Source organism: Bemisia tabaci, chromosome 9 (genome assembly GCF_918797505.1).
Source record: "Bemisia tabaci chromosome 9, PGI_BMITA_v3".
Taxonomy (NCBI): domain Eukaryota; kingdom Metazoa; phylum Arthropoda; class Insecta; order Hemiptera; family Aleyrodidae; genus Bemisia; species Bemisia tabaci.
The window spans coordinates 15,484,550-15,500,547 of record NC_092801.1 but is presented as its reverse complement, the minus strand read 5'-3'; the positions used below and the strand labels follow the sequence as shown (position 1 = coordinate 15,500,547).

General features: G+C 40.5%; 2 protein-coding genes across 7 annotated transcripts in view; one reads left to right on the top strand and one right to left on the bottom strand.

Annotated features, from left to right (window-relative positions):
- Window positions 1-15,998, bottom strand: part of tmod (tropomodulin) — a 266,526-nt gene that overhangs the window by 164,026 nt on the left and 86,502 nt on the right. The gene's annotated exons all lie outside the window — the stretch shown is intronic.
- LOC140225373 (uncharacterized) lies at window positions 7,354-15,998 on the top strand (the record flags this gene model as incomplete). The annotated part of the gene is given in 3 exon segments (XM_072304041.1): window positions 7,354-7,663; window positions 9,536-9,671; window positions 13,219-15,998. A coding segment is annotated over 1 exon segment (2,607 nt), but the record flags the coding sequence as incomplete, so codon positions are not given.

The window sequence follows — 15,998 nt, the reverse complement described above, 5'->3', positions numbered from 1 at the left end:
GCCGAAAAAGAGGGGCAGGGGGAGTGCAGCGGGGGGGCGGACCAAGGGGGAAGACTATAAATAGGCACGCGGTTGTGAACCGGGCTAAAAATAGCCCTCGGGTGGGGTGCGCGCGGAATCCAGAAAACCCGAGTCTCCAAGTACCAAGTTGCCGTATATCCACGAAAAGAGGAAAAAAAGTCGCACACATACCTACACTGGAAAAAAAAACACATTGGATCTAGAGTCCAGACTCTTGAAAACATTGACAAGAAAAAGGACTCTGGATTCAAGCACACGAAAAAAAAAAAATTGGTGATTCAACAATAGACGAATTTAGTGTGACGTCACATCTCGATTTAATTTCGATATCTCGAAAGTGGAAACGTGCACCAACAAACAAACATAGAGGAATCTGCGGGATTTAGGCAGGGGGGGGGGGGATTCGCTTAATGACTGTCACTGATATACATACATACGAGTCGCTGTTATAGCGCTCTTTGGCGCTTTGCGACACCTAATCGCCACAAAGCTCGGTCTTCCCACAGGTTATCACTGATATTACGAGCTTATTATACAATCAATTCTTGTGATTGTGATCTTGAACGTTTCTGTAAATGGCTAGCTTTCATACTCTTAAAGTCCCATGGAGCAATTTTTTAGTTTCAGGCAGTTTCAGCACTATTTCGTCAATTGTTCATTTTGGAGGTTATGTTTGTTTGTTGGGGCACATTTCGACTTTCGAGATATCGAACCAACAATATCGCTCCGTGACGTCACCACTAAATTCGTCTATTCAATTGCTAAGAACAGTGAGTGCAATGTTTCAACGCAGATTTTACAACAAAAAAATGCTACTTCACTGAGAAAAAACTATGGTTTATAAACCTATTAGAGGTAAATATGAAACACCTATAATAGTCGTAAATAAACTAATGATTCTCGGTCTGTGAACCATACTAAGGTCTCTGTACCTAATTAAGGTACCCCGTACCATAACTAAGGTATATGTGCTATTATTATATGTAGAGGTACTACTATTAGTGGTGTTCCATATTTACCTCTAATAGGTTTATAAGCCATAGTTTTTTCTCAGTGTTTAACCACCCCCGTGGTTAAATTAGTTTACAATGTGGTTAAAGTAGCATTTTTTTGTTGTAAAATCTGCGTTGAAACATTGCACTCACTGTTTTTAGCAACTGAATTGTTGAATCAGCAATTTGTTTCCCTCGTGCAGATTTAAGCTTAAATCAAAAGGAAGTCCGCTCAAATTAAGAGGCTTGGTTCTTGATTTAAGCTTAAATCTGATTGAACCAAGAGCATTTTTTCTTGTCGATGTTCTTAAGAGTCTGGACTCTAGATCCAATGTGTTTTTTTTTTCCAGTGTACTCCATGGAGGGAATCAGCGAAGAGCTTGTTTCGAAAAGTGCTCGATCCGAGGGAAGAAATGGACTACATTTTGGAATAAGGAACGGCTGTCAATGGCTCATCTATAAAAACACTTATTTTGCATACGGGAACTAATGGTACTAACAGGGGTCTACTTCTTTCCACTCCTCTACCACTTTCTCCCACGTAGTTTATGAGATGCATTTGATGTGGCGTCGTATATAAGTGATACTTTTTACAGGACAATAGTAAAATTCATCACTTTGACTTCGAGAATAAAGCCTTACAATGGATTACAATTTTTGGCCGTTCTGGCAAATTTACAGAGCAGAAGAGATGACTGTGGGATTTTCACGAACTTTAAGGTATAAAAACTTACATCGAAATTTGCAAAATCTGTGATCTATTTTCTTCTGTATTTTACATTTTTTTGAGCAGTAGGTAAATCATTGTAATCTCTTGTGAAGTTGTGACGATCTATTCCCTTGGTCAAACAGATGAATTTCACTCCAGGTACACAAAAAGTGTCCTTTCTATGACGCTACAATTGGACCGCGTTAAACAGAAAGGAACCAAGCCACATCAGCTACTGCCAAATTTAATTGGGCAATTTAATTTTTTACGCGAAAACGGTTCTGCGGATTTTCGTGCAAATTGCAGTGAAAATTCTCCATAGTTTGGAGCAAATTCCTTAAGAATTTCAAAGGAATTCGCACAAACGTTCTCTCGTAAAAAAATGTATTGCCCAGTTAAATTTGGCAATAGCTGATGTGGCTTGGTTCTTTTCTGTTAAACTCGGTCCAATTAAGGCTTACTTGAGCTTGAGCCGCTCTCGATTACAGTGTAAACTATATAAGACTAAATTTTGCAATTGGGAACTACAATTTCTGACTGATCCGTAAAAACGCTTATCTGTTATAAGAAAACTAAGGATACATACGTTTTTCTAAATTTAGTCAGAAGTTGCAGCTCCTAATTGCAAAATGTGGTCCGCAAAAGGACTATCCATAAGGAAAGAAGCTGTTTAAGGAAAGGTTGGACTAAATATTGCGATTCGGAACGACAAGTACATACTTGTAATACATCTAGCTCCTCTGTAAAACACGTATGTGCGGAAGGCAACTAATGGTGCATACGTTGTTTCTAAACTGAGCCAGAATTGTAGTTCCTAATTGCAAAATGTAGACCAATTATTGTGAATATGACCTGTCATTTTAAGGGTATTCAGAGTTGGATTACATTTTGCAATTAGGAACTACAATTTCAGGCTCATCCATGAAAGCATCTACCTGCATAGGGAACCTTATGGCATGCATGTTGTTTTTAAAATTAGCCAGAAGTTTTAGTTCCTAATTGCAAAAGTCCAGTTAATTTACGGGTAGACTACCACAATTTTACGCTCATTTGAAAACAAAGCATGTGCCCATCGATATCTTATACAGATAGGTCCTTTTACAGATCAGCCAGATATTGTACTCTGTCTCATATTTTAAAATGTAATCCACGTTGGAAATTGACATGAATATCTTGGCCGAACTCTATGTATAGCCTCAAGGTAGAGGCAATGGACTTGTGGATGCGAATTTAAGGGTTCGGATACAATGTGTCATAAGACTGAAATTTCACATAGAACACGATTTACGCGACAAAAAATTGCTGAAATCAAGTAAAAACTACGATAACAACATTTTTAGGTTGCGGGGTCATTTGAATCATCCCCGTTGATAAGAAAAACGAGGAGTCTGCTTGAATCAAATTGCGCACTACGACGAACAGTGGAACGAGTAAATCGGACATGAAATTTTTGACTAAAACTGCAAATTTTGGTGTTCATTTCGTCACATTTTATACTTCAAGGGGTGCAACATATAGACAATTTCACTAGAAAACCAATGAAACCACTGGATCCTCAAAGTTTTGTATAGACGGAGTTAGAAGCGTTTAAAGTTTCCAAATTTGGTCCGACCTCGCCTATTGATTCGATCCACTATGCGACGGTTCGGCAAGCCTCTTTTTCGAAGAATGTTCCCTCCCCGCCTTGTGTTGTTCAATGTTTTATCAACGTGCAACAGCTGAGCCAAGGAACTGGAATTCAGATCGCCAAATTTTCATACCACTGAGACTGTTACGGTAACGTTTAGTGCGCGATTTGACTCTCGGAAACTTTTGTTTTTTTTTTCATAATCGGGAGTTTTGAATTCACGCGTCGCGAAACATCGATGAGCTCTGTTGCGCGAATCGTGTTTTCCGTGAAATTTTGGTTGAGAAACAAGTAGGTACGAGAATGCTTGAATTCGTGCCCTGTCTAAAGACTGGTTCATTAGGACAGGATTGCCACGGAATTTAGAAAATAAATTCCCTGACATTTCCCTGATTTTGATAACATTCCCTGAAAATTGAAAATATATACCAGATGGTTAAAAAGATATAATTCAAAACGGTTTTCAGGCACAATTTGTTGTTCAAAACGTCACACCAATTCTCGGAAGCAAATGAAGGTGACTTAACCATTTTTCAATTACACTTTTGTCATTGCCCCTGACATTTCCAGGTTTTCCTTGACTTTTTAAAATTCCTCGACGTTTCTAGGTTTTCCCGGATTCCCAAGTATCATTTTTCAACGGAAAAATCGGGATATATTGCAATTTTATCGGCGATAAAATCGCTAGGATCATCAAAATCTCGCAATTTATCCTCAGGATTTTATCGCCAGGCAATTTATCGCGATAAATGGTCATTTAATCTCGATTTTATGAACGAAAGTTAATCGCGATTTCATCGAACAAAAAATTGCGACGTGTAGCGATTTAATCGCCATATATCGCAATTTTTAATGCGATAGTATCTCGATATATTGCCACCGATATAATTGCGATAACCAACCGCTAAAATCGCTATTTATCGCGATCACTGCTACTTGGGATGGCAACCCTGTTAGGACCGAGCCGCCAATGGACCACTAGACAAGGTACGAATTTCAGTATTCTGATACAAGTTTCCTGACCGAAATTTCACGTAGAACACGATACGCACAACGAAAATTACCGAAATTAACTCCTTACGAAGATATTTAATGATTCTTGATGCGTGAATTGAAACCACCCGCTCATGAAAACTCAATGCTCTACGTGATTCACATCGCGCGCTAAACGGTATCATCAACGTCTCAGCGATATAAAAATCTGGCAACCTCTGTCCTGACGCTTTGGCTCAGCTATAGCAAATTGCTTATAGTTTGAACAACACATGGTAGGAAATGAACATTGCTCGATTGAGAAGCTTGCTGAAACCGTTGTAGTGCGCGATTTGACTCACGTAGAGCTTCGAGTTTCTTGTGAGCGGACAGTTCAAATTCCTTGTAACCAATGAGTAATAAAAACGTTATTATCTTCATCAGAAGTTTGCTTCATTAGTTTCCGTTGTGCGAATCGTGCTCTACATAAAATTCTGGTTAAGAAACATGTATCAGATCGTTTAAATTCGTACCTTGTCTGGTGGTCCATTACTCGCGAATGATTTTGGACGCGGAAAAACCCGTCGGTGAAAATTTCAAAATGTTGAATCTTGAGCCACTTTTCGAGTTGTGAAAAGTTGGTGGGTCGCAATTCGGGAGAGGCGCGAGAGCGCACCAGAGGCAACGATAGGGGTCGATCGAATCGATAAAAATGTCAACAATTTCGCCGCTCGACATTCGGAATTCCCGACTTTAGCGTGCCCTTGACATACGCTGCAGGGTCACGCGCTTGTCGCCGCGACCCCCTCCACCCCCCGGTTGGGGATAGCCCCTCGCCTCAGGGGACCGCTATTACTGCCATGATAGCGAAGAGAGCCGCAAGTGTAAAAATGAAGTTCTGAGAAAACGGGCTCAGAAGCTTCTGACAAGAACGTTTTATTGAAAGAAGCCTCAGTTCTTTGTCAAATTGCTACTAATCGTCCGGAAGACTCCTAGAAATCGTATGGTTGATTAAAAATCGACTGATTTTATTTCCATTACATAAAAAGGGTATTTTTCATTTTCATGCTAGGTTATTGTTAGGCAAGACAGCCGTAAGTAGTCGTATTTTGTTCGCCACAACAATTGTTTCCTGTTACCGATTTTGTGTTATTTGCGTCACTTTTTCACAACCAACGAGAGCAAAGCAGCTAGAAGTGAGGTTAGAAATCTTGTTGACAAATTTACACAACAGTCGTAACAAAGCTCTGAGGACGTTCCGATTGTTTCGAAACAATGTCGCAAAACGTTGCCAAATTGTGCAAAATAATGAAACGAATAAAAATAGGCCACGCCCCTTAACATAAATAACATTCGAACAAAATACGACTGTTACGAGATGTTCCGAGTTGTTTCGTCGAACAAAATACGACTAGTGCTATGTTCTGCATGCTTTCGTGGTTGCGTTTTGGACGCACAACAAACACATTTTCAGGTTAGAAATTGGCAGAAGAGGGCGGCACCTTAATGGAAAGCACTGTTTTCATTGGCTCTCATGCACCTGCGGCTGTCTTGAAAAAAACTGTCATTTTTTGTGCACTTACGGCTTTCTCATACGTCTAGTCTCCATTAAATTAGGATGAATTTTGCTGTTTTAGCTGTCTCGATAATTTCATCTAAAAGAGTTTAGACGAATTTTGAAGAAAACTCGATTTTGAAAATTTTGCACTTACGGCTCTCTTCGCTACCACGGCAGATTAGTTTCGCGCGGGGTGATTCGATCGAATTAACTTGATGATTTTTGACGTACATTTTAAATTTTACTGCTCATTTTACCGTTTGGTGAGAGGAAATTTGAGTATTGGGTGGACGGCGTTATGCAAAGGAAGTACTGACATTGCTGCTTGCTTTGACTGTAAAGATAAGGAGTCCTGCGATGTCTGTCATCCAAATACAATAACATCAACAAAACTGATCAAAACCTAACCGAAGAAATTGCAACAAAATAAAATGAGATTCATTTGTGAATAACTTCTTTATCTATTTTCATTTTGGTGCGATGAAAATAACAATAGATTGGACTACATTTTGCAATTCGGAACTATAGATTCTAGCCCGGTTTATAAGTAACATATGTGCCATTAGTTTCCCTATGCAAAGAAGTGTTTTTCCAGAAGAGCCAGAATTTATAGTTCCAAATTGCAAAATGCAATCCAATTGAAATATCCTTCGTGCACGCTGGCCTTTTCGATTTCCGTTAACATTTTTGCAGTGGTGAATGCATAGCTGAAGTGCGCTCCAGCTAGAATTGTATTTAGCAAATTGGTGGTTTTTATACGAGGATGAAAAATAAACAAGTGGTAGGGAATAAAACAGAAAAATATGAACCATGCAATACGAAAATCGGGGTATCGGAACTTGGTTGTTTTGAAAACGCCTTCAATTGCGGCGTGATACCTCACGCATTCCGGAGAGTTCAAATAGTTGTATCATTGCGCCTTAGAAATGCGACGGAAGATTACAATATTGAAGTATTTCTATCAAACGGAACTATGTGCATTATGACGTGAGTCCTGTCATGCGTTTAATCTTATGGGTCTCAGGGCTCATGTCTTAATGCACATAGTTCAAGTGGCGTGGCGTGAATTGCGATAAATCGATTGTTATGCCATTTAAACCTATGATAAAGAATCAATTATTAAGGTGTTCGCTGCGAACACCCTGTTTATCGATCCTTTTCCATAGGTATAAAGGGCATAACAATCGATATATCGCAAGGCACGTCACGCCACTGCATAGTTCCGTTTGATAGAAATACGTCCATATAAATGGACGTATTGCTATCAAACAGAACTATGTGCAGATGGGGAAGATGGGGGTGCTGTCCCCCCTGTCTGCTCGTTTTTCATCCAGATCTGCTCCACTCCCTTTTTATTGACATTTTGTTATCTAAAACCACATTACTGCTTCCTGACGAATTTGATTACAGAAATCTTATCATGCGCATTTTCTCCAGTGCAAACGACGCTCGATAAAACACGTGACTCGCCAGTCGCCAACCATAGGCTACTTTATCAAAGCTTAAATAAATGAATAAAAATTGGTGATTCAGTGTTGCTCCTCAAAGACGCAATAAAAGTTTTGTTTCAGTAAATGCACAGAGATTACAAACCGCACTGTATATTTTCGCGTTCATAACTTGAGGTATCTCCTTCTTTCATAGCCAGCTTAAAAAAAGTGAATAATTTTTTAAAGGACTGTTGTGTACTTCTCCAAGCCGAGTCATATTCAGCTGACTGCTGTTTGTATGCATTTCAAAAGGCTATGCTGGTCGAGCAACAAGATTTCAGATTGGAGGTGTAGGTAAGTTTCGAGGTTTTACATTGAGGTGCTCATTGCGGGAGAAGATCGAGGCATCCTTTAAAGCACCTACAGTATACTTGCGTCATTTTTCGATAAAATTGCTGGATTTCATCGATAAAACTCACAATCAGATGGCTTTGTTGGAATAATCGTACCATACACCTGATCGGTCGCCAATAGTTACCTACTTCTCAATATTGCCGTGAGAAGAAAGAAAAAAGACTAAAAAATTCCGAGGGTATTTATTTATACACATATATACTTGTCATGCATCACTAAAACATCTCCGTTGGAAAGCGTATTTTCTTATCTAATGAGCTCAGCGAGGGCTCGTAAGGAACCCAAACATGGCGCAATTGGCGCAGGTTGCAGTGAATAGATGATTTAGTGGCTACGTCATTCGTTATAATATCAAACGAACCCTTGGTTCAAATGTAAACGAACAAGGTGGTACAGTGCGTCCAAGTGTTTCTTACAATTGAAAGTTCTCGTGTTTAAAGAGTCTTCAATTGATTTATGACCGGTCAAGGACTAAATTTTAATAAATTAATACAATTAACTCATGAAGAATTCGTACATGGGGTTATGGTACTCGTAATATGTTTTGGTTTCAACGAAATGTTCGATATTTTATCGAATGAAGTAGTCACTAAATCAGTCTATTGCAAAGTACTCGGTGAAATTATTGCTACTGTTCCAGCTTTGTGTTCCAGCAAACGGCGTTTCATTATCAGTGCTCGCCAAAAATATCATTTCGAGCGGGTCCCATTTTTGGCGTCTTTCAAAATAAAGTTTCTTTGCAATGTATAGGATTAAAAAAGAATCTGAAAAATTTCTGGAAGCTCAGCTCACTTCGTCCTTTCAAAAAATGAATTAAGAATAATGGGTGCCGCTGACACATTGATCCATACACACACACACAACCTCCTTCTCACCCACACACCCTCACACACCCTCTCACATGTTTTATTACAAACTCGCGCTACAAAGTTTGACTTTTTCAGATGTATCTTTTCAATTAAGGCTTTAATGACAAACTTTTGAAATTCTGGAGGACTAATGTCACAACCTGAGAGTTAATCTTTAAGGTTTTTGAAGTAGAAGAGTTAAGGAGACGCGATTAGACGCTTGGAGTGCTCGGACGAATGCGACTACATTTTGCAATTAGGAACCACAGTTTTAGGCTTTTTTTAGAAATACCGCAAACCCGGGATTTAATGTTCAAGGTTTTAAGATTAGAGATCAGGTGACGCTTGGAAGAATGGAATACGGTTTGCTACGTAGGAGCTACAGTTCCTGGCTTCAGTTCAGAAATAATGTATGTGCCATTAGTTTTCCTATGCACACATTAGTGTTTTTTCCGCATAAGCCAGAAATGGACGTATTTCTATCAAACAGAACTATGTGCAGGTGAGAAATATGGGGTGTGCTCTAGAAAGCTGCATAAGAAACAGTGTAAAAGAGGGCGTGATTCCTTTTGAAGTGGGAAAATTTGAAAATGCCGGTGACCTGGACAAGAAAATTTATTTTTCTTTTTTTAAAACAGATCGCCTTTTCATTACAGCGGAAAGCTTACGTAAGACTCGGCTTGACCCCCCTCCCCCTCGTAAGGCTCCGTAAAACAAGTTCGGACCCCTCCCCCTCCCCCTAAATGCCTTACGTAATACTTGAACAGCCCCTCATTGCTTTAGTCATTTCATTATCCTTATAATTTATCAAGCGTTATAACCTAGCTCTAGGTATCAATTATTATTACGCATGATTTTGTCAACGACACGACACATGTAATATTTTTCGTTCAGAATCTGATAAAATTTCATGGAAGCTCATAAAATTCTGGCCTACTGATGATTTTACAATTACTTCCTACAGCTGACCACTTTTCATGCCAACATCTTGTCGTTTCCGTGCTCCGATCCCGAGTCCCTGTCACAATTTCAAAGAGGAGTCAAGTCCAACAAAGCCTCGTTTCTGCTACGTATTTTTTCAAAATTTCGAATTTACAAACGTAAGTATTCAAGTTAATTTTTCTTGATTTTTTTTTATTGATTTCATTTTTCTTGATCCTAACGAGCGATCCTCGTAATTTTTTTGTTTTTTCCCCATCACTACGCCTACACTGAAAAAAAAGGATTGCTAATTCACCGATATAGGGTGGAGCAAAATTCGCTTCACTTCGTAAAGCTTTCTTCTTATCCGTGCACGGTGTTGAATCAAGTGAACGACTAGCACGAATTGCTACACCGATTTGCTACATCTGCGCGCCTTCATGCAGTTAATCTTGCATCGAGTGGCTTGGAAGTGTAACTGCATTTTTTGGTATTGGCACTTTGCAAATAGTAAAAATAGCTCAATAGTTAGGCTGAAATGGCGGAATGTACGGAAAAATAACGAAATTTACGGAAGAATAACTAAAAAGGTAACATACGTAGCTTTTTAGGTAGCAAAATCACCTACACACGTGTGTGTAAGTTAACTGAAATTTGTGTACCGATTTTACCTTCATGGTTTGCACGTTCGTTTTTTAGCTCACCATGCAGTTGAAATATCCAAGTGCACGGCAATTTCAGCAATATTTTTTTAAAAGCTAATATACTAGCTTCTTAGTGTTAGTTCATGTAGATTTCAAGCAAAATACTGTACCACGTATGAAACTGAGTTATTTAAAAAAATATAGTTTCTACGAGTAAAAAATAACGTTCACACTAGGGCAAAAAAAAAAAAAAAAAACTCATAATATAATGGACACCCTACCTGCATGTTTCATCTTCAAAAAATTTTGGTTTAATGTCTCATGATACATCAGAAATGTTTGAAGTATGTCTTATTGATTTAAATGAACAGGTGGAAATGCCCACAATGATGCAAATCGATTTAATATTGCAGGCGTGTACGTTATTTTGAAAAGGATTTATTTGGAAACGACGTTTTTGAAATTGATAGGTAAGTGCCTGAGTGTGTTTCGCGGCCTGGTATGTGTTGGTAGCAATCTTCCCGCGATAACACCAAAGGAAGTCGTGTAAAATTGGAAGAAAGGGAAATGACAAAAAGAGAAAGAGAAAGATGAAAGAGAGGAAAGGAAGAAAAAATAAGACAAAGAGGAAAGAGGTCTATGGAAAAGGGGATAATAGAAATAACTGGACCTCATATTGCAATTATAGGAACTGCACCTTCTGGCTCGTCCGTTAAAACACTCATGCACACAGGAAAGCTAATATAGTGTATACGCTGTTTCTAAATTAAGACAAAAATTGTGCTTCCCAATTGCAAAATATAGAAAAATTCAAAGAAGAATAGAAATAATAGGGGAGAGGAAAAGTCTAACGAAGATTATAAGAAGAGAGAGCGTTCAAATAATAAGACAGAGGAAGATAAAGAAGAGAGAGGATTGGAATTCACTTTGTAATTAGGAACTACAATTCCTGGTTCATTTGTAAAAACACTCATGTGCAAAGGGAAACTAATGGTACATGCGTTGTTTCTAATTTGAGATAGGAATTGTATTTCTTGTTCTCAAAATGCAGTCCTATTCACATTAACAAAACAATTGTTTTACTCACTTGCCCTGAGTTGATACCACGTTTATACCGAGGGAATACCATATAGGCACCAACTTGGCTCCATGCTTCACTCACCAACATGACCATTTCCAGCAGGGTGTATTTTACAGTGCTGGTAAAACACAGTGCAGTGGTAAACTACAGTGCAGTGAGGTTGTTCCAAAAACGCCGATTTTGGCCCCCCCCCTGGATTTGGCCCAAACTTTGCTCAGATATTGTACTAAGTGTCCCCGATGCTTGGGCAAAATTTCAGCCCCCTCGGATAATTAGGGGGGAGGGGGCAGGGGGGCAAAGTTGCAATTTTTTCAAAACTTTAAAAATCGATATCTCGCGAACGGTTTGAGTGTAAGTGTTGCGGTTTGCGCTAAAAAACGTTAAAAAATATTCTCTACACGAATATTGATGCTGTTTGCATGGTTGCGTAATTTATCGTAGTCATAAATCGATTTTTTCGATTTTGAAGGTTCGACTTTTTTTCGTTTTTCGTCTCTCCTCTCCAGGCGATCGTTGCTATGTGAATAAAAACCAGTTGAGGTGATTTTCCATGAAATTCTGCATCTACCACACTTTGTTTGACCTTGGGGAAACGATTCATTCTTGAGTTATAGCGATTTTTCTGCGCGTTCCCGGTTACGCGCGGGCGGCATATCGGCGGCGCTTCATCCCCCCCGGGCGAGGCAGAGGTTGTTTCACTGCTAGGGCCTTATATTAATGCTGTAGGCTGTAATTATTGATATTTTCTCCTTCCCCCACCCTTCCCCTCCTATAAATATGTTTTTTATACTTCGTTATACAGGGTGTCCCGGACCACCCGTACCAGGTCTTTTTCTCGGTTGGTTTAGGTAGTACGAAGTGGGGGACCGCGGGGTTAAACAGGGAATTGACCCCAAGGTATCCGAATTTCATGGTCCCGAAGCCCCCCTACCCTCCCTTGGGGGGTAAAAGAGGGAGGCACAATGTCTCCCGACTTTAGGGATCGTGACCCCCTCTTTACCCCCCAAGGGAGGGTAGGGGGGCTTCGGGACCATGAAATTCGGATACCTTGGGGTCAATTCCCTGTTTAACCCCGCGGTCCCCCACTTCGTACTACCTAAACCAACCGAGAAAAAGACCTGGTACGGGTGGTCCGGGACACCCTGTATAACGAAGTATAAAAAACATATTTATAGGAGGGGAAGGGTGGGGGAAGGAGAAAATATCAATAATTACAGCCTACAGCATTAATATAAGGCCCTAGCAGTGAAACAACCTCTGCCTCGCCCGGGGGGGATGAAGCGCCGCCGATATGCCGCCCGCGCGTAACCGGGAACGCGCAGAAAAATCGCTATAACTCAAGAATGAATCGTTTCCCCAAGGTCAAACAAAGTGTGGTAGATGCAGAATTTCATGGAGAATCACCTCAACTGGTTTTTATTCACATAGCAACGATCGCCTGGAGAGGAGAGACGAAAAACGAAAAAAAGTCGAACCTTCAAAATCGAAAAAATCGATTTATGACTACGATAAATTACGCAACCATGCAAACAGCATCAATATTCGTGTAGAGAATATTTTTTAACGTTTTTTAGCGCAAACCGCAACACTTACACTCAAACCGTTCGCGAGATATCGATTTTTAAAGTTTTGAAAAAATTGCAACTTTGCCCCCCTGCCCCCTCCCCCCTAATTATCCGAGGGGGCTGAAATTTTGCCCAAGCATCGGGGACACTTAGTACAACATCTGAGCAAAGTTTGGGCCCAAATCCAGGGGGGGCCAAAATCGGCGTTTTTGGAACAACCTCTTTTCTCTAATGTTTTATTTTTTATTTTTCCTTTTTCACCGGAGAAATAAACTACTTAGCGTCCTTTTTCCCGTAAGTTTGCCATTGATTATGAAGATTACTCTAAAAATATTACAAGTTGTTGATGTTGTCGAAAAAATAAAACATCTGAGAACTATCCGTGCAATTATGGCCAGATTCTTTTTTAAATTTTTTATTGATTTCTTTGTTATAGGCAGTGAAAAATACTCTATTTACATGGCGCTTCCCTTCAGATTCATTCGTCATGGCAATAATCGGCGGACTCCGGCGGATGTCTTTGTCTAGTGAGTCAAAAAGGTTATCATCTCATAAAAATCAATAATTTTAAGCAATTGCCAAAAGAATTGCAATAAGTTTTTAAGGAGAATGGCTGCCAATAAAACTCTTTATGATATTTTAGGAATAGGAAAAAACGCAAATGGTGAAGATATTAAAAAAGCGTACCGAGTTAAATCCAAAATTTTCCATCCCGATAAAGGGGGTGACAAGGAAATTATGGCTCTGCTGAATAAAGCATATGAAATTTTAAGTGATCCAACTGAACGGAACATATATGACGGAAAATGGTTTGACGTTGCGAAGGATTTTTCTGATGATTATGATGACTCTAATACTCGGGAAGCCAAACCGACTTCGGGATCTTTACCAGCAGCTGGCGATGCCTATTCTCGTGCGTTTAAACTCCTGCATGCAAAATTTGTGGAAGAATTCCGTAAGGAGCCATCCAAACAAGGTTCTGCTTCCTCTTGCTTAAAGCCGTTTCGTTCGACCGTTTTCTCGAGCGCTGAGCATGGCGCCGAAGATCTATTTTCTTTCATTAAAGCTAATAAGGACTCAACAATTAACCTGGATGTCCAGCCTTTGACTCTGAGAACGGCTTCTAGATATTTTATTAACTTCGTGCAAGGAGATACAGACGGCTTATACAATGTATGTAAAGCGTTTAATGGAAAATTAAAGGAGCTAGAAAAGGCCGGACAACAATCCAGCTTCGAATTTCAACTGTACAGTGGGATGTACGAGATTCTTCTCGTAGCATATAAGGACAAGGCACCCGATGAAAAAATCTTATTTTCATTGCTTAAAATCACCGACTTTGCAACACAAAACATCAAGAACACCATGACTTTTTTGGGGCCCTTATTTCAGAATAAACATTTCCGGGACTTGTTCTCTCTGGCTTTGCATTATTTCTGGCTATCTGAAGAGAGTGCATTGAATAAATCCTACACGAAGAATTTTAGAGGCAACGACAAAATTGCTGAGCTGATCGAGAAACTGAGATCAAAGCTATCAGAGCTCCGAGCATGTCGTCAATCGAGCAGGTCGCTGATTGAGGTCCTCCAGCATGCAAGTGTATTGCTCGAGTTAGAACGTGATTTGGGTGAGGATGCAACGGATCTTGATGGGGACACTGACTGGCAGTCCTCTCTTGATGAATTATCTGCAGTCGCTATCAAGATTAATGAAAAGTTTTATCGAGAGAAAGCATTCCATTTGCTCGACTGGTTACCGTATCTCCAAGAGAACGCTGGGCAAAGAATAGTAGTCAACACGTTGCTGCAAATCGGGATTGCGTTCCTGAAGTCGGCTAGGATAGAGCCGGACCCTTCCGTCCGTATGGCCGACGAAAAAGTCGCAAGTCAACTCCTCTTGCTGGCAGTTCAGATCGGCCACCACGCCGAGCCCGACATCGAGCTTTACGCATGTTTACATGGTGTCAAATGTTTGTTATCTTGTAAGTATATCAACCCTCATTTCGAGCAAATCCTGCACGGGATTCAGGCTCGGGCCCTTTGGCTGGTAGACTTTTTCCCGTTTTTCCAGCCCCCCAGATCTAATGCTGATGTCTTCACGGGCAACAAGAAGCCATTGTACCTCATGCGGGGACTCCTCTATCATTTAATCGATCGAGCATGGGAGCAAGACCTCCAGGACGACGCAGAGGCTCCAGACCTATACGTCGGCGGCCATAGTTTAGTGCGAGTTTTTTACCACGCCTTCGAAGCGTGCTTGAAAAATTGGTACAAGAAAAAACCCGACCCAGAGCTCGAGAGACAGTTTGGTAGGCGATTGATGCAAGTATTACTACTGAGTAAACAATGGTCCGAGAACGACATCAATTACAACCTCAATGCACCTTGGCCGCTGGATGATTTAGATGAGGAGGGCTGGACGATACTCCGACCGTCAATCCTACCGTCGGCTAGAAAAGCTAATATCCCGACGTTGAAAACGCTCAAAGGGTTTGGATTGGATCATAAGACCGGAGAGATATCCTTATTCCTCGAGTACAACGGAGAAGATGACAGTGACACTGACCGATTATTTACTTTCGATGACTTACACGAGCTCGTGCGTGGAGGTGTGACGGGTGCTGCATTCAGTTTAGATATGACCGATCCCAACATGCCTTATCACCCCTTCAATAAAATGTGGTTTCGACCTGAGAATCTCTACCATTCACGACTTCTTCACACGATGTTTATTACAGACTACCTGTTGAAATTTCTCACCGTCGGCCAGGAGGTACAACGCTGCGATCCTTACGATTACAGATCCCTGGAACAACTCATGGCCCGCCTTCCTGATCATCTGAAGAAGGTTATCGACGATTTCCACGCCCATCGCCGAGGAGAGGATAGGACAAATCGTTTTTGGATCGAAGTGGAAGAGCTGCTTTTTGACACGGACAATGACGAGTCGTACGAAGAGGGGAATGTTAGGCTGTTCGCTTTTGGGCGCATTCGTATGACGGTCAAAAGCTGTAGAATGGAGCGAGACGTCGAAGGGAACCTTATTGATAAGGACGGTGAAAATGAAGGCTGGGATTGCTACGTCCTATCTCGAGAGCAAGAACAAGACTTATCCTCTGGAAAAAGGGTCATTGCAAATTCAGCACTCATCATAGTCAAAGATTCCTTTGAGCTTATTTTTTGGGAGAACCAGAGGGCGACCCACAACTTTTCACTC